The sequence below is a fragment of the Pseudorca crassidens genome, chromosome 3 (genome assembly GCF_039906515.1).
Source record: "Pseudorca crassidens isolate mPseCra1 chromosome 3, mPseCra1.hap1, whole genome shotgun sequence".
NCBI classification, from domain to species: domain Eukaryota; kingdom Metazoa; phylum Chordata; class Mammalia; order Artiodactyla; family Delphinidae; genus Pseudorca; species Pseudorca crassidens.
This window is the reverse complement of record NC_090298.1, coordinates 112,246,766-112,274,023: the sequence shown is the minus strand read 5'-3', so window position 1 is coordinate 112,274,023 and position 27,258 is coordinate 112,246,766. Positions and strand designations below refer to the sequence as shown.

Below are 27,258 nucleotides of genomic sequence, written 5' to 3'. Positions count from 1 at the left end.
CCCGCGCGCAGCAACGGAGACCCAACACAGCCATAAATAAATAAATAAATAAATAAATTTATTAAAAAGAAAAAAGAAAGAAAGAAAAGCTTCAAGGGCTGGCTATTGGGCTTGCAGAAAATGAGCCAATCTGAGAAGAGGGTGCGGCTTGGGAGATGATTTAGAGACAGAAATGCAACTATAAGGAGAAAGAAAACTTGACAACCATCCAAGAAAAGTAGGGGAAATCAGTCAAGCAGGTGTATGTTTCTCAACCGCTTTTACTCATGTCCCCTTCTGATCAGTATAAAAAGCTCACACTCTCTGTTAATGTTATTCAAGATTTGAAAGGAAATTAAATCTCCTAACCAACACCAAATCAGAGCAATAGAGGTTTCAGAATCTGATTTTCCAAATCACACAAATCACCCTCTTCCCCTAGAGCTGAGACTCACCCAGTTGGGTGGTAGCAGCTGTCAACAAGGAAGGAGTAACTATCACTGAATTCTTAAGGAAGAAAGGATTTGGATCTTGGACCCACAGGGCACCAGACAACCAGTAGTATTAAAAGAGTTACAGCCTAAGGTGACAAAAATAGACCATGGCACAAGCAGGAATATGTAATAATTACCTGATTAAAATTTTTGAAAGAGAATTCTTTGTAGATGGCATCTCTCTCACTTAATTCCGACCATCCTGCTGCTTTAAGGTCAAGTATAACTTGGTTCCTCTCCTCTGCTGTCAACCAGTGAGCATCTGCTGACTATGAAAAGAACACATTTAATACCTGAAATGTAGAGGTTTGGTTAAATTCAAATAAATTTACTGCTCTTTACCTTATGTAGAGAGGTGGAAAAAAGTCTTAAGGGCAACAACTTCTAACCATCTTTGATTACTTTGTTCTCAAAATACACAATTCTCAAAAAACAGACAAAAACAAGGCTAGCTCTGTACAGAATCAGCTGTCTCCATTGTATGTGGGTTTATCACCCCTTACACATGCCTCAAACTTTACAATTCAGCTTCTCTGGTTTATTACAGACACAGCTGAGATCAACCATTTGTCCATCTTACCAAAGATCATCACCAAAGGCCAGCACTCCAGGACTTGGGAAACTGCGGCAAACACACCCACCCAAGGAAACCCTGCAAGTCCATCGTCAGAACCAGGATTGGAACCCAGGGCTCTAAACTCCTGGTCTACTGCTCTTTGGATGGTCCCACAGCACCTTAGTAGCCTTCAGTCCTTACTCACATGAGTCTCAACTATCTGGGTTCACCATCCCCTTTCAATTGTAATGAAAACCAATCCTCAAAGAGGAAAAATCAAATGCACATTTACAGGGGATTTTGTATAATAACTTCTGGGTGTCCACAGACCCTCTGGACTACAGGTAAAAAGCCCCTGCTTTAGTGGAACGAGTTTTCTCAGAAACACCGGTAAGACAAACTCCCTCAACTGTCTGGCCAGAGCGCTGCCCAGTCAGAAGCACTTGTGCGCAACTGTCCACCTTGTTCCTACTCATCCTGGTGATGACGTTCCCAAATCCGGAATTCTGTTGGTTAACAGGTCCACACTTTCCATGCTATTAGTTTTTTAACTGAAAGAACTCTAAGCAGCATGTCAGACAGAAGATAAGGATACTCTAGGAGAAGTCAGAAGAGCTATGCTCTCGCTCTGGCATAACTGCCCACCAGTACCTCCTGTCTTCCCTACATGCAGGGTTACTATCGTCTCAGATGAGGGAGGGACTGGCACCCAGAAAGACTGAACTAATGTGAGGGCTCCTTATCAAAGGGCAACCGGGGGCTGAGCTGTATCCTCTGCCATGAAACTTCAACTCATTCCCACTTCAGAAATCCTACAACCCTTTATCATTGACATCAATGTAATTAAGAAGGCAAAGTAAGTAAACTTAAAGACAACTTATTCTACGAGGAGGACAAAAGGACGCTAATGAGTCAATTTTCTAGTTTCTCTTCCTTGCTAGGCCAGCTACCCTTCCCTACAACTAACAAAAGAGAAAGTGAGAATACCTCTTAATTAAATAAAAACATTTAAAGGCTTGTTATCAAAAACCATTTACTATTAAGAACCAATGTATCGATTAGCTTTACAATGACAGCTCTGAAAAATTTCACATAAAGACCTGCTACAGGAAACAAGCTAAAATTTTTATTAAATAAATATTTTAATTCAATTTAAACTATTTTGGAATCACTGAGTAGCTGCAAAGGAAACTATTAACCATGTTGTGGGCAATGCCGCAGTCACCCGGAGTCTGTGGAGCACACTCTGAGCTGTTTTCCTCCACCCTCTCCACCATCCACATCCCCAGTGAGGTCAATGTGCGCTCACCACAGATGTCTGCCTAGGAATAGGGACCGTGCTCAGGACTGTGAAATGAAGTCACTTCACCTACATAACACAAATGGTCCCCTTGGGGACATACCCTCTGCAGAACCCTTTGTGGTGGACTTTCTTTTTTTTTTCCTGTGGGAGGTGTGGGGAGCGACAGGGGAAAGCATAGGATTTGGAGAGCAACCTTGATTCGAAGCCTAGCTTTGTTACTTTCAGCTGTGGGTGCTGAATAAATCACTTAGCCTCTCACTGAGTAGCAGCGTTCTACAGTGGGGAATGTTACAGTATCCACCTGCCCAGATTTTTTTAAAGGTTTAAAGAGATCTTAAGTGTGAAGGCACCCAGCAGAGAGTCTGGCATGTGGCAGCCACTCCAATCGCGGCTGTTTATTCATCCCTCCCCAAACACCCCAATTTTACTTGATCACCAGCACCCTAGACACAGGTATGCCTTGGGACACGCCTAGGTGACAGTAAGCACTCATCTTGCGTTCTCACCTTAGTGGCCACAAAACAGAGTGCTCATCTTCTCCGTCATCGAGTTATTTTACATTTCTTCTATTAAAGAATTTCAAACTGCCAAATGGGCTCTGGCAAGCAATCTAAGAAAATGAAATGGTGAGTTTAATGCAGTATTTTCCCACTAGGTGGTGCTGCAAGTTAAAACTTTCCCTCAAGTTAACTTACCCCCCAATATGTTAACTTCTAAAGCGGGGAAACGGGCGGGACGCCCCTCGGAAGAGGAAAGAATCAATGTGCAACCAAAAAAATAATTTATTGGTAATTCCTCAAAAAAATTAACACCAAGGCAAATGAGTTAATTCAACATTCAGTGCCCCGTTCAGAGCCGAGACGAAGACGGTGCCTGCTCTCACCGAGCGCACAATCTAGAGGACCCAACGCCACCTTAATCACATAAAGAGTCCCTAACCGTGAAATATTTTCACAACTACTTTTCGTATTCACTTTTTTTTTTTTTAACGAAAGTCGTCCTGGTTTGTTTTCCGGTTGGCAATTTCGTAGGCTACGACGGAATTCTAGGCCAAGGGAAAACTGTCAGATGCTGCGGCCACCCTTGTCTCAGACCAGCGCGTCGGGCAGGTGCCAGGTGCCCAAACGTGCCTACCCAAAGTCCCAGCCCGAAGGCCCGGCCCACTTCGGGGCCTGCGCCGGTCCCTCCGCCCCTCGGCCGGCACGGGGGGGCCTCGCCCTCCTCCCGCACCGCGAGCCCTCGGCACTCACCATGGCCGCGAGGCTCTGGCTCCTGCCCCGCAGAGCCGCGAACCAACGCCGCGTCGCCGCTCGCGCCCCCAGCGCCGCAGCCATAATCTCTGGCCGAGGGCTGCCCGGCGCGCTGCCTGACCGCCCCTGCCCGAAGTCAGGGGCCGAGCCGGCAGCTCCCAGCCACGGCCCAGGACTTCCCGCACAACCCGGCCCCGCGCCGCGCAGGCCCAGACGCGGACCTGCCCCGGAAGGCCCCCAGATGCTACAATGGCCGGCGACGCTGCTGGCATCTAGGCGGACGCGCGGCAGGCCCCCGGCAGGCCTCCGCAGGCCCAGATGCTGTCAACCCCGGCTCTGCGGCCCGTCCTCGTCATCCCTGCCCGGTGCCGGGTTTCCCGCCTGTGCGAGAGCGGTAGGCGTGCTGGCGAGGCGATGAGGATGGACCTCCGCCTCGCTCTTCGGTGTCCGGGCCTCGGGTTGTCGCCGACCGTCTGACCGCACTGGGCTCCCTTCTGGGCGGTGGGGCGAACAGTCCGCGCAGGCGGGAGGACGTCGCGGGCAGGGGCAGGAACAGATGAGCTGCAGAGGGGCGGGGGGTGATTGGGGACCACTCCCCTCTGCTCGCGGTTGAGTGAACCATAGTGATCCGCATAAGGGCCTTATAAGGCAGGGGGCCGCCGGTTGGAAAGTGAGCTCTGCTCTGTTATTACTTAGCTGCCAATGCTCTGGGCAAACTGGCTCATCTGTCTTTGCCTAGATAAAATAATTTGGAAATCTAGCTCATAGTGCTCTCTAGAAGGTAGCACAGGCACGGTACACAGGCACCTCGGAGATACATGTGGACAGATTTAGATATTTTTTTATATATTTAGTTTTCGATAAAAGAAGTAGTCTTTTTTATATTTGTATTAGTATTTTATTCTCTTATCATCATTACTCCTTTTTTTGCCTTTCTTTTTGATGTGTAATTCACATACCATAAAATTCACGCTTTAAAGTGTACAATTCAGTGGTTTTTAGTATATGCACTTGTATCTTTTTTTACTAGTTTAAGCAAATTAATAATATAAGCAGTTTTGCAGAGGACATAGCAATACACTCGAATATTTTTTTAAAACGAGTCAATTTTAAGTTCAACTTAGCAGTTGCTAGCATTTGGCTTTATTTCTCATGTGGACTTGCAAAATATAAAGCCTTTTTACCCAAAATAGTCGAAAATTCAGACTCATGGCCCAGCCCATCTTCTTCCCTTTTGCCCACTTGATGAAAACTCAGCAGAGCAATCTTGCTGTAGACCTTCATCAGATGTCACTGATCTCAAGGCATTTACCTAAGACATTCTAGTTTCCTTTGCCTGATGCCTTAGGTGGACAGAGGCAGGGGTTGGAATTAAAAATTGTATTTCCAATATTTACTTTGGGTTTTTAGGATCATGAAAAACGCTACAGAAACTTGCTCATTAAAGTGAGAACTGAGAAATGAACTGGTAGTTGTGAGGTAACAAGTTGGAGACCTCTCATCATTTTCAGTAGTTTGCTTTCATCATTTTCCTTCCCTAACATTTTCCTTCCCTAACACACTGTACGAGACTGTGGCATGTCAGCTCTAGTCATGAAAGCAGCAGCAGAATGCTAGTGCTAGTTAGGGCCCAGGGGAAGTGATGTCCACCAGGAGGGGCTGTGAATGCCCGGCCCTCACATGTAGGTCTCTTAGCAGGATTTAAGTCCCTCAGCAAAGATTTACTGGGCACATCGTCTGTAATGAACACTGTTGAGAAAAGCAGTCTCCTGCTCACAGTCTTTCACATAAGAATAGGCCTTGGACCTGGGACACTTCCTTACCAAAAAAGAGCCCACACACACTGTGCCAGGCTTATCAGCCTGTGAAGGTATCCTTCCCTCTTTCAGACTGAATGTGTGCTCCTTTGTTCTGCTTAAGCATGGATGTCAATGACCTTGGGGCACACAATGCTATGGCACTAGAGGGGTGCTCTTTAGCCATAGGCTGGGGGTGAGGGACACCCATGAGCCACTCTGCACACTACTGTGACTGATCTTGCTGTCTCTAAGTGAATAAAAACACTTCCATCCAGTGCTTGACCATGTTGTTTTCATTGGCAACTCTGATACCAAGAAGTCATGGACAGAAGTGTTTGGACTTATATCCCTGGTGGCTGGCATTGTGATGATCCTTGCTATCCTCCATGTAGTTGCAGTCCCCTTCTGGCATTGGTTCCTGGTACATGGTGTTCTCGACAGACATGTTTGGCTTGGGGTGGTTTAGCTGGTCTTGGACCACTTCCTTCCCCCCATCTGCTTCCCTGTCCCTCAACACCAGTGCTTCCGGCTGACCCTCCACACTTGCACCTCCCCTCCAGGGAGCAGCCCTGCTCCACATTTCCCTCCAGGGGAAGCTCTGTAGCTTATCTGAGCTAAGTGTCAGAAGCAAAGCCATGGATCTGTTGGTCATCCTGGGAGCCTTTCCTCACCCTCCAGACTAGAATAGGACCCCGTTACATATCAAACAATATGAAAATTCCTGTATCCTTGATAGGATAACGCCCACTTTGGAATCTGCCCCCAAGGAAATAAGACTATATACACAACCGTAAATCCAGCAAAAGAGCACAGGTTAGATAAGTAATGCTGAATCTATTCAAAGGCCTATTATGTAGCCACGGTTAGGAAAACTATTACCAACAGTGAAATATTTATTATTTGTTAAGCAAAAGAAGAAAAACGCTATATCATGACTACAAGTATGGGAAACACACATAAGAGAAAGACCGGAGTGATAGGCATACGATGGTTGCCTGAGCCATGGCAGAGAGGCAGGACTGGGTACCAACCCACATAGAGGCTCTGGAGTCAGAATGCTTAGGTTTGAAGCTGGGTTCCACCACTGGAAGCTGTATAACCAAGAGCAAGTTATTTAGGGCCTCATTTACTCATTTTAGAGTGGTGTCAATCTCAGAGGGCTATTGTACAGATAAATGAAACGGTGTATGTCAAGCACCTCAAACAGTAGCTGGCACACGCAGTAATATTCAAATGTTGGTTATTATTATAAGAGATGGAATAACTAGAGGTCTCTTTTCTTATACGTACAGATAAACATACACGTGAAGGTTCAAATCCCAGCTTCACCAATGTACTGTGTATGTAACCTAGGTAACTTATTTAACCTCAATATGCCCGTTTGCTCATTTGTAAAATGGAAGTAATAATGGTACTGTTCTGAGCTATGGTCCCCTCCTGCCAGTGACTACCCCAGCCAGAGCTGTCCACAGCATGACACATAACATTGACACATAACATTGTAAACTCTCAACCAATGTTACACTCAGAAGGAGACTCATCTAAGGTTCTATTTTCATAGAATTTAGGACGCCTTATGAACTATTCTATCTAAAGCTCTGGAAATGATCAGTATAAAAGTAGTTTATCATTATGTAGTCAGCTGTCATATCTGAATTTAAGGGATCTTTTAGAAACAGCTTTTCAAAAAGTTTATGTAAATGACATGTTATCTCTACACGTATCCTAAACTAGACTAGAATCAACTTGTGGGCAACAACAGTACTTTATATTTCTTTTGACTCTCACTAAACCTAGCACAATTCCAAGAACATTTTAAGGTTTAATTAGTGCATGCTGATTAATATCTGCCTTACCCAGAAACAACTTCTTAAACCACTTCAGATGCTTTCAGTGAAATCAGAGATCATGAACACCAAGGTATTTGACTTTATTTTCCCATTGGTTGCTACTTGAAAGGGCACACTTATCGATCCTAATTATTCTTCCCATAAAAGAACACTTTCCTGCTTACTGACTCTGGGAGAGAAATGGCAAATGAACAGAAAACCAACTTTCTCAGACATATACAAGAAATCAAGAGTTTTCTAAAACTATAACCTGAAAGTCCTATTTCTGCCTCTATATAGTAAGCATACTGTCATTCTACTCACTATTCCACCAAAATACATCTTCACATGTCAAACTGGATTACTCCCTTAAGTACTGGGTAATGTTCAAGTAGTAAAAACAAGAATTTTTACTGAATGTTATGGACTATTTTTGCATTTGCTTATTACAATACTAGTTAGAAACACCAGTTTATAATTTTTTACACATTCAACAGTTCAACAAACACATGATTCTTTCAATCTGACTGAAGTTGTAAGTCAGCGCTTCGCTGGAGAAAATGTATGAAATTGCAGCGTTAATTTCTGAAATGAAGGATTGAAATTCTTCTTTCCAACTCTCCTTTGAGTCTATCACTACTCCGCATGTTCCTGCTCTTGTCCTGGAATTAGCCATCGAATACTCTCAGTTCGAACGGTAGCATACATAATAAAACTAATTAAAAAGAATAAGGAAAATACAAGCAACCAGTCTACATTTTTTATCAAAGTGCTGGGAAGAGGACCTATTTGGTCAGCTTGAGTTACCACCACGTTTTTCTTGGCTTCTATACCTGAAAGAGAAATCAGTTGTTTCAAATGAGATAGAAAACATACCCGCTACAGAATTTTCTTAAGTATTCTGCATGGTATGCAAAATGATATGCAGTCTTAAAATAAACACCACAGCTAGTATATCTGGGATGGGTTTCACTTGCCTGTCAGTGTAATCTGTAACTTGCCCTTCTCCCCACCACATCAAAGGAGCAGGAATCCATTCAGCTGTTCAAAGCTAAAACACCAGAATTTCAATGAACTCACCAGAAAGGTCTTAGTCAGTGCACTGTGTGAGTTGTCTTTTGTTCTCTTTCAAGACCAATGTTCAACAACTAGTAAAGCTATTCTCAGGAGTCTACAGAATGTTTTCACAGGGTAAGTAATGCTAAATTCAAAATGTTTTTAAATAATTTACTGAAAGAATTGTTAGGGGACTTCCCTGGCAGTCCAGTGATTAAGACTCCACACTTCCACTGCAGGGTGTGGGTTCATTCCCTGGTCGGGGAACTAAGATCCTGCATGCCATGTGGCACGGCCAAAAAAAAAAAAAAAAAGAGTTAAGCTGAGCTCATTTAAAAAAAAAAGAAGAATTGTTAGAACAACTCACCACCACTGGGATCAGTGATTACCAAAGATGCTGTGACTCCTAGATTTCATTTGGTTCTAAGTTTTCTGGGAGCACTGAGCAAAATGGCTCCCCCTGTCCATATCAATCTAAATGACAACCAGGGGACCAGGACAAGACTTGGAATAACTAACTACCTGGTAAGAAGCCTTTTACTCCTATGAGGTAACTCAGTTCTTTGTTCTTCTGTGTTAGATATAAGTCATTACATGCAGCTAAGAGTATATGGAAGGTATGTTATAATTTTTATTTACTTCCAGTGAATATATTTCAGGAAGAAGAGGGGTGCTCATAACTGAGGCATTAAAGCTTTTGAGGAATGAATTTTCCAACAAAGGAAATTTCATCAATGTACAGTGCTCAAATTTTTACAGGATAAAAATAAGGCCCTATGTTTTGGCAAATATTAAGGAATTAAAATAGCATCTACAAATGAATTAATAAATAGAACTCTATACAACAACAAACATGAATAAAACACAACCATACACAACAATGCAGATGAATCCCATAAACATAATGGTCAGTGAAATCAGCCAGGCGTGGAAGGATCCACATTGTACGTCTCCATTAATATAAAAGTCAAAAACAAGGAACACTGGGGTTTCCCTGGTGGCGCAGTGGTTGAGAGTCCGCCTGCCAATGCAGGGGACACAGGTTCGTGCCCCGGTCCGGGAGGATCCCACATGCCGCGGAGCGGCTGGGCCCGTGAGCCATGGCCACTGAGCCTGCACGTCTGGAGCCTGTGCTCCGCAATGGGAGAGGCCACAACAGTGAGAGGCCCGTGTATCGCAAAATAAAACAAAAACAAAAGAACAAGGAACAGTACACTATGGTGTTAGGAGTGAAGACGGTGGTTATCCTTGGGGAGGACAGGAGTGAGAGTGCTAAAAGGGGACTGGTGATGTTCTCTTTCTGCGTACTGGTTACTCGGTGTTCACTCTGTGAAAATTCGGTGCCACGTACACTAGTGATTGATGCATATTTTTGTGTAAATATTATACTTAAATGAATAATGTATGTAAAACAGTATCTAGTGGTATATAGTATGTAAATTTTATCTCAATAAAGCTGTTATATTTTTTAAAGGTATCTATAATCATATTAGTATTACCTATTCATGTTAAGCTTGCCACTGACCAGGAGACATTTAACAGGATCTTAACATTTCATTAGAAGAGAAGTTTTATATCCTAAAGCCAATCTTGAATCCTTCACTTAAGGATAATACTGTAGCAGATCCGAACCCACAGAAGGCACATTCCTCCAGCAATAAAATGTCTTCTTCTACAGTGTTCTACATACCTGTCTGATTAAAAATGAAGATTTTCAGCGTTTCCAATGTTCGGTCTGTATGATTAAATCTAGCCATTGGTTTAGCCCCTTGAAATAACAAGATGTTAGGAACAGCTACAGTGCCAAACCTCGTAGAAAGGCTACAAGAGAGAGAAGTCAGTCAGAAAACCTGAATTAACAGTGGGCTTCCTCACACAATTACCATATCAGAATGGATGGAAATAAATGAGGAAGGCTCAGTTTCCTGTGACCTATGGAGGCTCCTGATACTGAAACAACAGGTTTGTAGTTGCTCCTGACAGCTTTCCTCGTGGGTCATGGTTGGGGGCATTCGTGTTCTGTTCTCTGAGTTGCTTTCTGTTACAACATGGAGCTGCCCATGACACAATTATTCCACTAGTTCTGTTTTTAACAGCCAAAACAGATCAGACCAGAAAATTCTAATTTATGAACGAAGCACACTATGTCTATTTACCTAACAGAAGAAATTTCAGACTCTGCAGAATGCCCATCTCCAACCCTCATAAAAGATTCAACTTAAGCATTTAGGTTAGTGAGTTGGTGCAAAGGAATCTACAACCTAACAAACACACCAGGAAGTTCACAATTAAGGCAGGACAATTCAGAAGTAATAGGACCTGAGCAGTATTGTTTCACTTTTACAGAATACAGAGTAGTGGTATAAGCTCCAGAGTCAAAATGCTCAGGGTTCAAGCCTCAGTTCTGCCACTGAACCAGCTGTGTGACCTTTGGGCAGATTATTTAACCTTTTTAAGCCTCAGTTACCCCCAGAAGTAAAATGGTAACATTGTATGATCAGGATTTTTTCTTCTGTAAACATGCTGTAACATAAATATTAACATATGAGGCAAACACATGTCCCACGCCATACAGTAAGAGCGAGTATCCTCTATTCTCCATAATTGAGGCACCATACCAGGCACTGAGAAGGATGCATGGTGATGAAGAAGGAACAGAGGAGATGATAAAAGCCTGCAGGGATTGGGGGGCAGCATGGGGGTTAGTATCAGACCCATAACCAAACAGCACTAAGCAGGTGCTTGGAGCCAGCCCTGCTGGACTGGGGGCAATGGAGAGCCCAGTCAAAGCTGGACAATGACCTTGAATGTCCTTCCAATCAGTCTGTAACCTTGAGCCTGGCCACTGAGATCTCTCCCTGAAGGCTTTGTGGGAATTTGTTGGGCAATTTCTTTATTCATAAACAATTTCAGGTAAACACTGGCAGTTCCATTACCCACCCTGAAAATCAGTGCCTCATTTTCACCACCAACTTGACTATCTTCCAGACTTTCCAAATTTATTCACACACAACCTCCTTGTGACCTGCTAATAAGCAGCATCTGACTTAGAGGAGGAGGGGAGTACACAGTTTATAACCCCAGGCACAGTCACAGGGGAAATATACAACATCTGCACAAAGTTCTTTGTAACTTACCTTACTGAACATTCAGAAAAGACAAAACCCCACTGAACAATATGAAAGAACATAAATTTGGCAAGGGTAAATGTATTTCAAAGGCCTAAAATAATTCGTCAAATTTATTGAATATCTCCTAAGAACACGCATGCAAGAATACATGTGAGCATGAAGAAAGAAAAGGAAGGAGGGAAAGAAGGAAAGAAAAAACTAAAAAGGAAAGAAAGAAATCCTTAGTAGACATAAAACGGGTGCCCAGAGTTAGGCTGCCAGGGTGGGAACCTAAGCTGCAGATGAAAGTCACAAAGGAACACCCTACTTAGGATGCTAATTTTGCTAATTCAGTCTGGCCCGGACCCTAAAACGTCCTCTGCCCCCACCCCTGCCATCAGGCAGAGCCATCACTGAATTCCACCACGCAGAGAACAGTCTTTCTTTCTCAAGGGGCCTCCAGAAAGTCTCCCTCGGGAATGTGACAGTCCTCACTAGTCACACTTGTTTCTCCCTCCCTCAGTTCCATTTCAAAGCTCAAGCTCAAACCTACCTCCTCTGCTCCTAACTTAACTGATTACGACCTCCAAGTAACTGCAACCATCATCCAACAAGATGAGGCAGAAACCCCACCAAGGGAAGATACTAAGGGAAGATACCTGCTGTGCTGAGATGCATCCAGTGCCAAAAAGTGAAGAGCTGGAAACGCCCGGGGCAGAGAGTTAAAATGAGGGGCCAAACTGGCAGAAAACCGGCACCAAGGGGTGTAAAACAGGACTAGAGTGCAGTCACTACCGTTTGGGTTGAGAAAATCCGTAAGGTCCTGTGGCAAAAGAAACAAAGTGTTAAAGTCAGCAGTACAGGATGTACACTTTTTCTGGAAGGATACACAAAAAACAGGAACCACTGCTGCCGTCAAGGGAGAGGAGGTAGGGGCAGGGACGGGAGGGAGACAGTAGTGCAGCTCCCGAAGAACCTTCTGGATTGGAACCATAGGGATCCATGGGTCAGTAGAAAAGTACTATCAAATGACATGTTATAAACTTTCCTCCAAGGTTTCTTTTTTTCTTTTAATTGAAGTATATAGTTGATTTACAATGTTGTGTTAATTTCTTTTCCATTATGGTTTATCAGAGGATATTAAATACAGTTTCCTGTGCTATACAGCAGGACATTGTTGTTTATCCACTCTCTATGTGATAGTTTGTGTCTACTAATCACAAACTCCCAGTCTATCCCTTCCCCACCCCCTTCTTCCTTGGCAACCACAAGTCTGTCCTCTATGTCTAAGAGTCTGTTTCTGTTTCCTGGATAGGTTCATTTGTGTCGTATTTGAGATTCAACACATAAGTGATATCATATGCTATTTGTCTTTCTCTTTCTGACTTACTTCACTTAGTATAATCATCTCTAGGTCCATCTATATTGCTGCAAATGGCATTATTGCATTATTTTTTATGGCTGAGTAATATTCCATTGTATATGTGTACCACATCTTCTTTATCCATTCCTCTGTCAGTGGACATTTAGGCTGTTTCCATGTCTTGGCTATTGTAAATAGTGGTGCTATGAAATGGGGGTGTTCTTTTTTTTTTTTTTTTTTTTGGCTGCACTGTGCGGCATGCAGGATCTTAGTTCCCCGACCATGAATTGAACCTGTGCCCCCTGCAGTGGAAGCGTGGAGTCTTAACCACCGGACTTCCAGGGAAGTCCCAGCATGTTTTTTGTTTGTTTGTTTGTTTTTTACATCTTTATTGGAGTATAATTGCTTTACAATGGTGAGTTAGTTTCTGCTTTATAACAAAGTGAATCAGTTATACATATACATATGTTCCCATATCGCTTCCCTCTTGTGTCTCCCTCCCTCCCACCCTCCCTATCCCACCCCTCCAGGCGGTCACAGAGCACCAAGCTGATCTCCCTGCTTCCCACTAGCTATCTACCTTACGTTTGGTAGTGTATATATGTTCATGCCTCTCTCTCGCTTTGTCACAGCTTACCCTTCCCCCTCCCCATATTCTCAAGTCCATTCTCTAGTAGGTCTGTGTCTTTATTCCTGTCTTACCCCTAGGTTCTTCATGAGATTTTTTTTCTTAAATTCCATATATATGTGTTAGCATACGGTATTTGTCTTTCTCTTTCTGACTTACTTCACTCTGTATGACAGACTCTAGGTCCATCCACCTCATTACAAATAACTCAATTTCGTTTCTTTTAATCGCTGAGTAATATTCCCTTGTATATATGTGCCACATCTTCTTTATCCATTCATCCGATGATGGACACTTAGGTTGTTTCCATCTCCGGGCTATTGTAAATAGAGCTGCAATGAACACTTTGGTACATGACTCTTTTTGAATTATGGTTTTCTCAGGGTATATGCCGAGTAGTGGGATTGCTGGGTCATATGGTAGTTCTATTTTTAGGTTTTTGAGGAACGTCCATACTGTCTCCATAGTGGCTGCACCAATTTACATTCCCACCAAGAGTGTAGGAGGGGTCCTCCTCTAAGCTTTCTTAATATTACTATAGAGCAATTTTAATATTTTTCATAATTCATCAATTCATATACTAAGTACTCACAGGGTACAGGCCACGGTCCCAACTTTGGAATTCTGCATCTCATACAATCTAACCACATTATTAAAGCACTGTGGTCTCAGGCCCAAACTATCATCTCAGCAGCTCCAAGTCTGTACTAAGCAGTCAGATCCATGTGTTTGACCAAAGGTTAGTTCAGTTTGAGGGTGCACCATCCCTGCCACCACCAAAACTCAGACTGCTCAAACTGCTTGCTCCTGGTCATGTGTGTGACGCCCATTAAAAGGCCACAGAGCTGAGGCACAGCATTCACCAGGCACCGAGGGGAGGGTGAAAGGCCAGTGCTGACAACTGCCTCGGAGGGGAGCTCAACATACCATATGTACCCTCATTTGAAATAAGCAATCACACCTCTCAGAGCTAGGATTCTTCTCTTACATAAGCAGCCTGAATTCATTCTGCTCTCTGGCTTTAACAATCTTACAGAAAATGTCAGTCAGTATCCCAGTATTCTCTTTAGAATCACCATTTAGCCAACTAGATGGAAAAGCATGGCTGGGCTGGACAAATTGGTCAGCTCTCAGTCCAGAGTAAACACTAGATTCACACTCTTTGGAGGAAAAAAAACTTTTCATCAATGTAACATACTTGACGGAGGTATAGAACCAAGATGGCGGAGTACAAGGATGTGATCTCACTCCCTCTTGTGAGAACACCAGAATCACAACTAACTGCTGAACAATCATCGACAGGAAGACATTGGAACTCACCAAAAAAGATACCCCACATCCAAAGACAAAGGAGAAGCCACAATGAGATGGTAGGAGGGGTGCCAATCACAGTAAAATCAAATCCCATAACTGCTGGGTGGGTGACGCACAAACTGCAGAACACTTATACCACAGAAGTCCACCCACTGGAGTGGAGGTTCTGAGCCCCACGTCAGGCTTCCCAACCTGGGGGTCCAGCAGTGGGAGGAGGAATTCCTAGAGAATCAGGCTTTGATGGCTAGTGGGATTTGATTGCAGGACTTCGACAGGACTGGGGGAAACAGAGACTCCACTCTTGGAGGGCACACACAAAGTAGTGTGTGCATCGGGACCCAGGGGAAGGAGCAGTGACCCCAGGGGAGACTGAACCAGACCTACCTGCTAGTGCTGGAGGGTCTTGGGCAGAGGCGGGGGGTATCTGTGGCTCACCATGGGGACAAGGACACTGGCAGCAGAAGTTCTGGAAAGTACTCCTTGGCGTGAGCCTTCCCAGAATCCGCCATTAGCCCCACCAAAGAGCAGGGTAGGCTCCAGTGTTGGGTCACCTCAGACCAAACAACCAACAGGGAGGGAACCAAGCCCCAGCATAAGCAGACAAGCAGATTAAAGTTTTACTGAGCTCTGCCCACAAGAGCAACACCCAGCTCTACCCACCACCAGGCCCTCCCATCAGGAAAGTTGCTCAAGCCTCTTAGAAAGCCTCATCCACCAGAGGGCAGACAGCAGAAGCAAGAAGAACTGCAATCCTGCAGTCTGTGGAACAAAAACCACATTCACAGAAAGATAGACAATATGAAAAGGAGAGGGATATGTACCAGATGAAGGAACAAGATAAAACCCCAGAAAAACAACTAAGTGAAGTGGAGATAGGCAACCTTCCAGAAAAAGAATTCAGAATAATGATAGTGAAGGAGATCCAGGACCTTGAAAAAAGAATGGAAGCAAAGATCGAGAAGATGCAAGAAATGTTTAACAAAGACCTAGAAGAATTAAAGAACAAACAAACAGAGATGAACAATACAATAACTGAAATGAAAACTACACTAGAAGGAATCAATAGCAGAATAACTGAGACAGAAGAACGGATAAGTGACCTGGAAGACAGAATGGTGGAATTCACTGCTGTGGAACAGAATAAAGAAAAAAGAATGAAAAGAAATGAAGACGGCCTAAGAGACCTCTGGGACATCATTAAATGCAACAACATTCGCATTATACGGGTCCTAGAAGGAGAAGAGAGAGAGAAAGGACCCAAGAAAATATTTGAAGAGATTATAGTCGAAAACTTCCCTAACACGGGAAAGGAAATAGCCACCCAAGTCCAGGAAGCGCAGAGAGTCCCACACAGGATAAACCCAAGGAGAAACATGCTGAGACACATAGTAATCAAATTGGCAAAAATTAAAGACAAAGAAAAATTATTGAAAGCAGCAAGGGAAAAACGACAAATAACATACAAAGGAACTCGCATAAGGTTAACAGCTGATTTCTCAGCAGAAACTCTACAAGCCAGAAGGGAGTGGCATGATATACTTAATGTGATGAAAGGGAAGAACCTACAGCCAAGATTACTCTACCCAGCAAGGATCTCATTCAGACTGATGGAGAAATCAAAAGCTTTACAGACAAGCAAAAGCTAAGAGAATTCAGCACCACCAATCCAGCTCTACAACAAATGCTAAAGGAACTTCTCTAAGTGGGAAACACAAGAGAAGAAAAGGACCTACAAAAACAAACCCAAGGGCTTCCCTGGTGGCGCAGTGGTTGAGAGTCCGCCTGCCGATGCAGGGGACACGGGTTCGTGCCCCGGTCTGGGAAGATCCCACATGCCGCAGAGCAGCTGGGCCTGTGAGCCATGGCCGCTGAGCCTGCGCGTCCGGAGCCTGTGCTCCGCAACGGGAGAGGCCACAACAGTGAGAGGCCCACGTACAGAAAAAAGAAAAAAAAAAAAAAGGAACTAGAGAAAGAAGAACAAACAAAACCCAAAGTTAGCAAAAGGAAAGAAATCATAAAGATCAGAGCAAAAATAAATGAAATAGAAACAAACAAATCAATAGCAAAATCAATAAAACTAAAAGCTGGTTCCTTGAGAAGATAAATAAAATTGATAAACCATTAGCCAGACTCATCAAGAAAAAGAGGGAGAGGACTCAAATCAATAAAATTAGAAATGAAAAGGGAGAAGTTACAACAGACACCACAGAAATACAAAGCATCCTAAGAGACTACTACAAGCAACTCTATGCCAATAAAATGGACAACCTGGAAGAAATGGACAAATTCTTAGAAAGGTATAACCCTCCAAGACTGAACCAGGAAGAAATAGAAAATATGAACAGACCAATCACAAGTAATGAAATTGAAACTGATTAAAAATCTTTCAACAAACAAAAGTCCAGGACTTCACAGGTGAATTTTATCAAACATTTAGAGAACAGCTAACACCCATCCTTCTCAAACTCTTCCAAAAAACTGCAGAGGAAGAAACACTCCCAAACTCATTCTATGAGGCCACCATCACCCTGACACCAAAACCAGATAAAGATACTACAAAAAAAGAAAATTACAGACCAATATCACTGATGAACATAGATGCAAAAATCCTCAACAAAATACTAGCAAACAGAATCCAACAACACATTGAAAGGATCACACAGCATGATCAAGTGGGATTTATCCCAGGGATGCAAGGTTTCTTCAATATACACAAATCAATCAATGTGATACACCATATTAACAAACTGAAGGAGAAAAACCATATGATCATCTCAATAGATGCAGAAGAAGCTTTCGACAAAATTCAACACCCATTTATGATAAAAACTCTCCAGAAAATGAGTATAGAGGGAACCTACCTCAACATCATAAAGGCCATATACGACAAACCCACAGCAAACATCATTCTCAGTGGTGAAAAACTGAAAGCATTTCCTCTAAGATTAGGAAAAGAGAAGGATGTCCTATCTCACCACTATTATTCAACATAGTTTTGGAAGTCCTAGCCACAGCAATCAGAGAAGAAAAAGAAGTAAAAGGAATACAAATTGGAAAAGAAGAAGTAAAACTGTCACTGTTTGCAGATGACATGATACTATACATAGAGAATCCTAAAGATGCCACCAGAAAACTACTAGGGCTAATCGGTGAATCTGGTAAAGTTGCAGGATACAAAATTAATGCACAGAAGTCTCTTGCATTCCTATACACTAATGATGAAAAATCTTAAGGAGAAATTAAGGAAACACTCCCATTTACCACTGCAACAAATAGAATAAAATACCTAGGAATAAACCTACCTAGGGAGACAAAAGACCTGTATGCAGAAAACTGTAAGACACTGATGAAAGAAATTAATGATACCAACAGATGACGAGATATACCATGTTCTTGGATTGGAAGAATCAATATTGTGAAAATGACTATACTACCCAAAGCAATCTACAGATTCAATGCAATCCCTATCAAATTACCAATGGCATTTTTTATGGAACTAGAACAAAAAATCTTAAAATCTGTATGGAGACACAAAAGACCCTGAATAGCCAAAGCAGCCTTGAGGGGAAAAAACCGAGCTGGAGGAATCAGACTCCCTGACTTCAGACTATACTACAAAGCTACAGTAATCAAGACAATATGGTACTGGCACAAAAAGAGAAATAAAGATCAATGGAATAAGATAGAAAGCACAGAGATAAACCCATACACCTATGGTCAACTAATCTATGACAAAGGAGGCAAGGATATACAATGGAGAAAGACGGTCTCTTCAATAAGTGGTGCTGGGAAAACTGGACAGTTACATGTAAAAGAATGAAATTAGAACACTCCCTAACACCATACACAAAAATAAACTCAAAATGGATTAGAGACCTAAATGTAAGACCAGACACTATAAAACTCTTACAGGAAAACATAGGAAGAACACTCTTTGACATAAATCACAGCAAGGTCTTTTTTGATCCACCTCCTAGAGTAATGAAAATAAAAACAAAAATAAACAAATGGGACCTAATGAAACTTCAAAGCTTTTGCACAGCAAAGGAAACCATAAACAAGATGAAAAGACAACCCTCAGAATGGGGGAAAATATTTGCAAATGAATCAACATTCAAAGGATTAATCTCCAAAATATATAAACAGCTCATGCAGCTCAATATTAAAAAAACAAACAACCAAATCCAAAAATGGGCAGAAGGGGGCTTCCCTGGTGGCGCAGTGGTTGAGAGTCCGCCTGCCAATGCAGGGGACGCAGGTTCGTGCCCCGGTCCAGGAAGATCCCATGTGCCGCGGAGCGGCTGGGCCCGTGAGCCATGGCCGCTGAGCCTGCGCATCCGGAGCCTGTGCTCCACAACGGAAGAGGCCACAGCAGTGAGAGGCCCGCTTACCGCAAAAACAAACAAACAAACAAACAAACAAAAATGGGCAGAAGACCTAAATAGACATTTCTCCAAAGAAGACATACAGATGGCCAAGAAGCACATGAAAAGCTGCTCAACATCACTAATTATTAGAGAAATGCAAATCAAAACTACAGTGAGGTATCACCTCACACCAGTTAGAATGGGCATCATCAGAAAATCTACAAACAACAAATGCTGGAGAGGGTGTGGAGAAAGGGGAACCTTCTTGCACTGTTGGTGGGAATGTAAATTGATACAGCCACTATGGAGAACAGTATGGAGGTTCCTTAAAAAAACTAAAAATAGAATTACCATATGATCCAGCAATCCCACTACTGGACATATACCCAGAGAAAATCATAATTCAAAAAGACTCATGCACTCCAATGTTCATTGCAGCACTATTTACAACAGCCAGGTCATGGAAGCAACCTAAATGCCCATCAACAGACGAACGGATAAAGAAGATGTGGTACATAAATACAATGGAATATTACTCAGCCATAAAAAGGAATGAAATTGGGTCATTTGTTGAGATGTGGATTGGGATTGACATGTATACACTGATGTGTATAAAACTGATGACTAATAAGAAGATGCTGTATTAAAAAAAATTAGAAAAAATAAACAAAAAACATACTTTGCAACCTAAGTGTCCATCGACAGATGAATGGATAAATAAGATGTGGCACATATATACAATGCAATATTACTCAGCCATAAAAAGAAACGAAATTGAGTTATTTGTAGTGAGGTGGATGGACCTAGAATCTGTCATACAGAGTGAAGTAAGTCAGAAAGAGAAAAACAAATATCATATGCTAACTGATATATATGGAATCTAAAAAAAAAAATGGTTCTGAAGAACCTAGGGGCAGGACAGGAATAAAGACACAGACGTAGAGAATGGACTTGAGGACACGGGAGGGGGAAGGGTAAGCTGGGACGAAGTGAGAACAGCACTGACATATATACACTACCAAATGTAAAATAGATAGCTAGTGGGAAGCAGCCGCATAGCACAGGGAGATCAGCTCGGTGCTTTGTGACCACCTAGAGGGGTAGGATAGGGAGGGTGGGAGGGATACGCAAGAGGGAGGGGATATTAGGATATATATATATGTATAGCTGATTCACTTTGTCATACAGCAGAAACTCACACAACATTGTAAAGCAATTATACTCCAGTAAAGATGTTAAAAAAAAAAAAATATATATATATATATATATATGTATAAAACATACTTCTCAGGGACATGACTAGTCTAAACAATGCTAAATTACAATTTTAGTAATTCAGATCTTTTATTTTTATGCCTCCATAACAAATACCTGATTTAGAAGAAGAAGAATGCTATGATTCTGATACCAAGCACCTATCTGTCCACTGGGATTTTTATCATGAGACTTGGTGGTGAGATTAACCCAAGGCTGACTAGGTTTAGGCCTCCTAAAAAGCATATTCGACACTAGTTATATCTCCTCCTTTTCCTACAAACATCACAGAAAGCCAGATGAATTTTCACTGATGCAGCCATTAAATGCTATCCCACTTACAATATGATAAAGATTATGACTCCTCATTTGAAAGTTGATAGAGTATTAAATCGTAAAATGAAATGTGCGGAAAAGGAGAAAAGCACTAAATACTTTTGTCTTACCTGTGACATATTTAAAATTTTCAGAGTGAAATTTTCTAATCCCGTCACATTTCTCTCCTCGCAGTTCACCTTCGGGGATTTCAGACTTTCGGTGGTGTTGGCATCCTCTGTCGGCGGGGGGTCAGATTCCACCACTTCGGGCTCTGCGTAGTACTCCTCTTCTCTCTCCGGGAAGCTGGCTCCAGCGCTGTCCAGAGAGAAGAGGCTCTCCCGGGGGTTGCACCTCGAGTCCTCCTCCCCTCCAGCCCTGCAGGTGCCACTGCTGGGCTCTGGGCTCAGTTTGTCCTCGGCTTCCCCAGGAATCACAGACAACATTACCATGTGTTCACCATCAGCGTCCAGCCCCAGCACTGCCTCGGCCTCTTCAGCAGCCAGGTCCTGGCCCACTGGGTCACGGGAAGGCACCTCCTCACTCATGTACCCAGCCCCCACCTGGAATGGGTAAGCAGGCTGCTCCTCTGACCATAAGTGACCTCTTTTCTCTGCAACTAAAACATGCCACTATGTTCACAGTCACATCTAACTTCAAAATAAATGAATCCCAAAGAATTACAGTTCTCAAATATGAAATTTTCCCCTCCAGGGTAAAAAGTTACCTTCCCATTAAACTGTCACAGAGCCACCCATCATTCTCCAGGTCATGAAGAAGATCACAAGGAGATACTAGATTAATGAATGCCAGGAAGTGGACAAACACATAGCTTCATGCAAAACCTGCTGCTTGCCATGCGGATTACAAGCAAAAACATTCCACTGCAGACATCCAATTAGGAAAATATAATACAAACACTTTAACAATTTAGTTTCTTTGATGAGACTATCCAAGAAAATGATGATGGCTTTATGGAATATTCTACCATGGCAAAGCATCTTTGCACCCATTATAACAGCTCTGTGAGATGGGCAGCACAAGGGTTATCATCCTGACTTAATAGATGAGGTACAGAGAGGTTCAGTGTAATGCCCAATGGCACACAGCCAGTAAGCAGCAGAGCCACGTCTAAGAGCGAAGTCTACTGACTGCTACTACAGAGCGGGCCTTACCCTCCCCACATGATACCTCGGAGGGCTGCTGGGCAACACTGCCCGAAGAATGCTACTAGAGCCAGCTCCTTCCCGGGGTGGCCTCTACAGCTGGCCTCTGCTCTCCTGCCTGCTGCCCTTGGGCTACTGCCCTCAGGAGTGCTAAAGGTGCACCAAGCAGAGCAGGGGCAGCAGCAGGGAGAAGAGGAGGAGGGTTTTCCTCTCACTTTGGAGCCACTAGATGCGGCTTGGGCCAAAGGTTCCGGTAAGGGGAGAGTCCTGGGTAGTCTCATACATCCATCCAGCAAGCTCCACTCACCTCTGTACAATGACTCCTGCCCTCCACCTCTCATGACCTCAACGACAGCCGCCAGACTCCGGGCCAGGCACTGACCAGGGGAAACGAATGGGCCCAGCTGCACTCAGACAAGCCCACCATATGGCTGGGGAGCCACCAGCTGTATAATGAGCTCTGCATGCAAACAGTGTGTCTAGCAGAGTGTGAATGACCAACTGGCTTCAAAGCCGGGGAGGGAGCTGGGAACTTCCTAAGGTATGCACGTTTGTATAACGTCTCAAAGAATATCTCCACAGATGTTTGCAGATTCATTCAGCAATTCAAAAACACTCTCTGGGAATTTGCTTCAGGCTAAGTGGAATAACAGGAACCAGATTTATTCTCCCTCCTGAAACAACCCAAAAATCAGCCAAATATGTGAAACAACAGTTTCAGGAGACTAGCAATGAGACAACGAAGGACAGTGGACAGGAAGCAGATGAGAAGAGCCCTACAAACGCTCTAGCTTACTGCCTGAGAGAGTTCCTGCCCTGTCTCAGGGAGGGCCCAGCTGACTTCTCCAGTTGAGATGGAACTGAGGGTCCAGAAAGACCAAGAAGCTAGAGTTTGCAGGACAGAATACTGGAGATGGGAGAGCTGCAGAAAGAGGACTCTGGAGATCTGTGGAGGGGGCCCCGCCTTGAGTATACTGGTCAGCATATGCCTGTAAGTGAACTACCCCAAGCCAGGGAAAGAACCACTCAAAGGGATTAGAGGTAACAGTACCCAACAGCCACAGAAAGCTGGGAATAGTACCTGTCCCCACCCACTAGCCTGGGAAACCTCCTAAGTCACAGGGTACTGGGGAGAGTACGCGAAAGGGACTTGCCTCAGCAGTGGGGCCCAATTAACCCTAAAGTAAATACAGCTCTGCTTCCATCTAGCAATCCTTAAAAGTGAGAATCACACTGTGTTCAAGTAACTTAACTGTATCCCAGAACAAAGCTCGAGAATATTTACAGGAATACTAAAATATCTAGCACTCGACCAGGGAAAATTTACTTCTGGCATCCAATCGAAGATTACCAGGCATGCAAAGAAGCAGGGAAATTCCCCTCATTATCCATAATGAGAATAAGCAACCAAAACTGACCCAGAACTTGCACAGATTTCAGAATTATTAGATGAGGCTGTCAAAACAGCAATAACTGCATCACATATGTTTAAAAAGTTAAGTAGATATAGAAAACATAAGATATAAAAAAAGACCCAAATCAAAATGCAAATCAAAACCACAATGAGATATCACCTCACACATATTAGAATGGCTATTATCAAAAAGACAAGAAATGACAAATGTTGGTATGCATGCAGACAAAGGGGAACCCTTGTGCACTATCAGTGAAAATGTAAATTGGTGCAGCCACTAAGGAAAACAGTACGGAAGTTCCTCAAAGAATAAAAAATAGAACTACCATATGATCCAGCAATTCCACTTCTGGGCATTTATCCAAAGAAAATGAAAACACTCACTTGAAAAGGTACATGCACCCCCATGTTCACTGCAGCATTATTTACATAAGCCAAGACATGGAAGCAATTGATGGATGCATAGATAAAGAAAATGTGAGATATATATACATATATTTGTATATGTATACGTGTGTATATATATATAAAGTATTATTCATCCATTTAAAAACAGGAAATCTTGCCATTTACGACAACATGGACAGACCTTGAGGGCATTATGTTAAGTGAAATAAATCAGAGAAAGACAAATACTGTAATATCTCACTTAAATGTGGAATCTAAAAACAAACAAACAGGGCTTCCCTGGTGGCGCAGTGGTTGAGAGTCCGCCTGTCGATGCAGGGGACACGGGTTCGTGCCCCGGTCTGGGAACATCCCACATGCGGCGGAGCGGCTAGGCCCGTGAGCCATGGCCGCTGAGCCTGCGCGTCCGGAGCCTGTGCTCCGCAATGGGAGAGGCCACAACAGTGAGAGGCCCGCGTACCGCAAAAAACAACAACAACAAAAAACTCCACAAGCTCATACAGAAAACAGTTTGGTGGTTGACAGAGGTGGTGGGTAGGGGGTGGGCAAAATGGGTGAAGATGGTCAAAAAGTACAAACTTCCAGTTATAAAATAAGTAAGTCATGGGGATATAATGCACAGCATGGTAACTATAGTTAATTATACTGTATTGTATATCTGAAAGTTGCTAAGAGGGTAGTAAACCTTAAAAGGTCTCATCCAAAGAAAAAAATTTTATAACTGTGTGTGATGATGGATTTTAACCAGACTTATTGTGGTGATCATTTTACTATATATATATATATATATATATATATATATATATATATCAGATGATTATGTTATACAACTGAAACTACTATAATGTTATATCAATTATATCTCAATAATAATTTTTTAAAAGACCCAAATTATACTTCTAGCAATGAAAATTACAAGGTCAGAGATGAAAACTGCACTGGATGGGATTCATAGTAGATTAGACATTACAGAATAAAAGAGTAGTTAACTTAAGGCATAGCAATAGAACCCATACAAAATGAAACACACAATGAAAAAACGAATCCCCCCCCAAATTAAGAGTGACAGTGAGCTGTGGGACAATTTCAAGTGGTCTTATGTACAGATAATTGGAGTACCCAAAAGAGAGAAGTAAATGGGGAAAAACACAAAAAGTAATTGAAGAAACAATCACCGAAAACTTTACAAACCTGATGAAAACTATAAATCCATAGATCCAAGAAGCTCAACAAACTACACCAAGATACATCATAATCAAACTGATCAAAACCAGTGACAAAGAAAAAAGTCTTAAAAGCAGAAGGAGAAAAAAGACATGCTATGTATAGAGGAACAAAGATAAGGATGACAGCAGATTTCTCATTGGAAACAATGCAAGCAAGAAGAACAGCATCTTTAAGGGACTGAAAGGAAAAAAACTATAAACCTAGAATTCTATACCCAGCAAAAATATCTTTCAAAATCAAAGGCAAAATAAATACGTTTTCAGACATACAAAAGCTGAAACAGTTCATAACCAGCAGACCTACATGACAAGAATCTGAAATGAACTTCTTCAGACAATAGAAAAATGATACCAGGTGGAAATGTGGATCCACACAAAAGAATGAAGAGCACCAGAAATGGTAACTACGTAAATAAATATATACAATTCTTTCTGAAAGTCTAGCTCTGAAGGGGAAAAGAAAGACCCGGTAGTTGTTATGGGCAGGCAGGGGGCTAAGGGAAATTTTTGTTTTGGTTTTTAGGACACAGGAGAAATTTAAGGATATATAAAGCTCATGGGAAAGTGAGTAAGCAGGGAGAGGTGACAATACAGGTTAGAGAGGGCAGAGTACAGGGCTTGAGAAGCAAGATAGGTCCTTGACAGAAGAGGGTCAAGCACTTCTTTGCCTATGACCTAGAAAAGGGGCTGGGTGCCTGGGCAAGGAGCTCTGTCAATGGGGTGCAGATGGCAGTCCTTCTGTAGCCTTTGGTTGATAAACATGTACTACTTGTATAATCATAAGTAAAAACAAACAAACATATTTACTAGATCGTCCTCAAGACAGAGCAGAAAATGAAGCCAGAGAGGCTAAAAGTCTGGAGAAGAACAAAGGGTGCCAGATTTGGGAACCAACTCCACTCCCAAATGCACCAGCTCTGCAGAGATCTTCTCTCTCTGAACCTAATCAACATTCTAGGTCCTCTAAAGTAAATGGAGAATGCCAATATCCTAAAAGAATCTCAAGAGAAAAAAATCAGGGCACAAAATAGAATCTGGTTCTTCTGATCACCTTTATGTAAAACTGGATAGATGTCCCTTACAGAAAATCAAAAGGAAGTCTGAGTGATGCAGAGAGCTAGAATTTTGAGTCAGGAGTGTTGTTTTTCCCTCCTGTGAAGATATTTAAGTAGAGAGGACAAGTTAGGAAAAAAACAAAAATTCTCACACCCTCAGGTACCATTTTTTTCATTTAAGCATTGGGAAGAAAGGAAACATTGAATTATTCCACTCCAAGAAATGACCTACCGTGTGAGAGCCATTGAACCCTCCCATGGTAATGCGCCTTTTAAAAAAGATTGCTTCTCAATGTCAATCATCTGATTATAGTTTGAGCCATGCATAAAGTGGAAATGACTGCACTATTGGCAGCAAGGAATATGTTTGGAGAACAGGGGCGAGGGCACCACTCCAACTCTGCCAAGGAGCCCTAGCCTGGGTCAGCTCCTTCATACCCTTTCAGTTGTTCTCAAAAGACTCTCTACCAGCCACAGGTTTTTTTTCATAATGGCTTCTGTGTCAGGGGAGCCAACTGGGGAGGACCAAAAACAGCTGGGGGTTAGAGGGGCAGCAACCCGTACTTTCCATAGGAAATTTTCAGTGTGTGCATCTAACAAATGGAGAAAATATCACTGAAATGCAGACATTCATAGGGCTACCATGCAGATTAAATGAGAAAAGACGTATATGGTCCCTGGCACATGGTAAGCACTCCATAAATGGCTACAGTGATGGTGATGATGATGATGATGATAATGGTTATGACTGATGCTTACAATTCAAAGAGATGGACGGGAGCCACAACTAGGTCCTATTAATTCCTCTGCTAGATACACTCTGGATCCATCCACTTCTCCCAACCCACTCACACCCCTCAGCCCAGGCCACAGTCATCTCTCACTTGGACAACTGCTGCAACCACCAAAATGGTCTTCCTGGTTGGCCCTCTACCCCCTCTCCAAACCCTTCTCCTCACAGCATCCAAGTGAAACTGAAAGTCAAAGGCAAATGTGATCATGTCACTCCCCTGCTCAAACCCTTTCAATGGCTTCCCCCTACGCTGTGAATGAATCCATGCTCTGTAGCATGACTACCAGGCCCCAGGTGATAAGGCCTCTGTCCATACTCCCAACAGGTGCCACTAGACATTTCTGGTCCCTGATCACTCACACCCTCCTCCCCCTACCTCAGAACTGTCCCGAGGGCTGTTTCTCTGCCAAGAGCCCTCCCTCCACTCCCTCTCTTCTTCTGGCTAATCTGACACATCCTTCAGATCTCACCCTAAACTTCACCTCTGTAAGGTGAACTTCACCCTCCTAGACCCTCATACCAGAAGGGTCTCCCATTACAGCATTCCATAATGCCCTGGGGCTCTCCTTGAAGCATTTT

At 42.9% G+C, this 27,258-nt stretch overlaps 2 protein-coding genes across 6 annotated transcripts in view; both read right to left on the bottom strand.

Annotated features, from left to right (window-relative positions):
* PCBD2 (pterin-4 alpha-carbinolamine dehydratase 2) overlaps positions 1–3,717 on the bottom strand; it is a 49,902-nt gene extending 46,185 nt beyond the window's left edge. Inside the window, exons 1-2 of one of the 3 annotated variants that reach the window (XM_067731798.1) lie at positions 3,583–3,717; positions 611–742 (exon numbers count right to left, since the gene is read on the bottom strand). In XM_067731798.1, coding sequence (XP_067587899.1) covers positions 611–742; positions 3,583–3,666 — 216 coding nt within the window. In that variant the 5' untranslated portion in view covers positions 3,667–3,717. Of the gene's footprint in view, positions 1–610; positions 743–3,582 lie in introns of those variants that run through there. The other 2 variants (XM_067731799.1, XM_067731800.1) reach the window with 2 other exon arrangements.
* Positions 1–27,258, bottom strand: part of TXNDC15 (thioredoxin domain containing 15) — a 76,066-nt gene that overhangs the window by 46,185 nt on the left and 2,623 nt on the right. For all 3 annotated transcript variants that reach the window (XM_067731792.1, XM_067731793.1, XM_067731794.1), the window contains exons 2-7: positions 20,749–21,236; positions 12,036–12,199; positions 9,957–10,087; positions 3,583–8,043; positions 2,839–2,942; positions 611–742 (exon numbers count right to left, since the gene is read on the bottom strand). In XM_067731792.1, coding sequence (XP_067587893.1) covers positions 7,847–8,043; positions 9,957–10,087; positions 12,036–12,199; positions 20,749–21,236 — 980 coding nt within the window. In that variant the 3' untranslated portion in view covers positions 611–742; positions 2,839–2,942; positions 3,583–7,846. The remainder of the gene's footprint in view (positions 1–610; positions 743–2,838; positions 2,943–3,582; positions 8,044–9,956; positions 10,088–12,035; positions 12,200–20,748; positions 21,237–27,258) is intronic.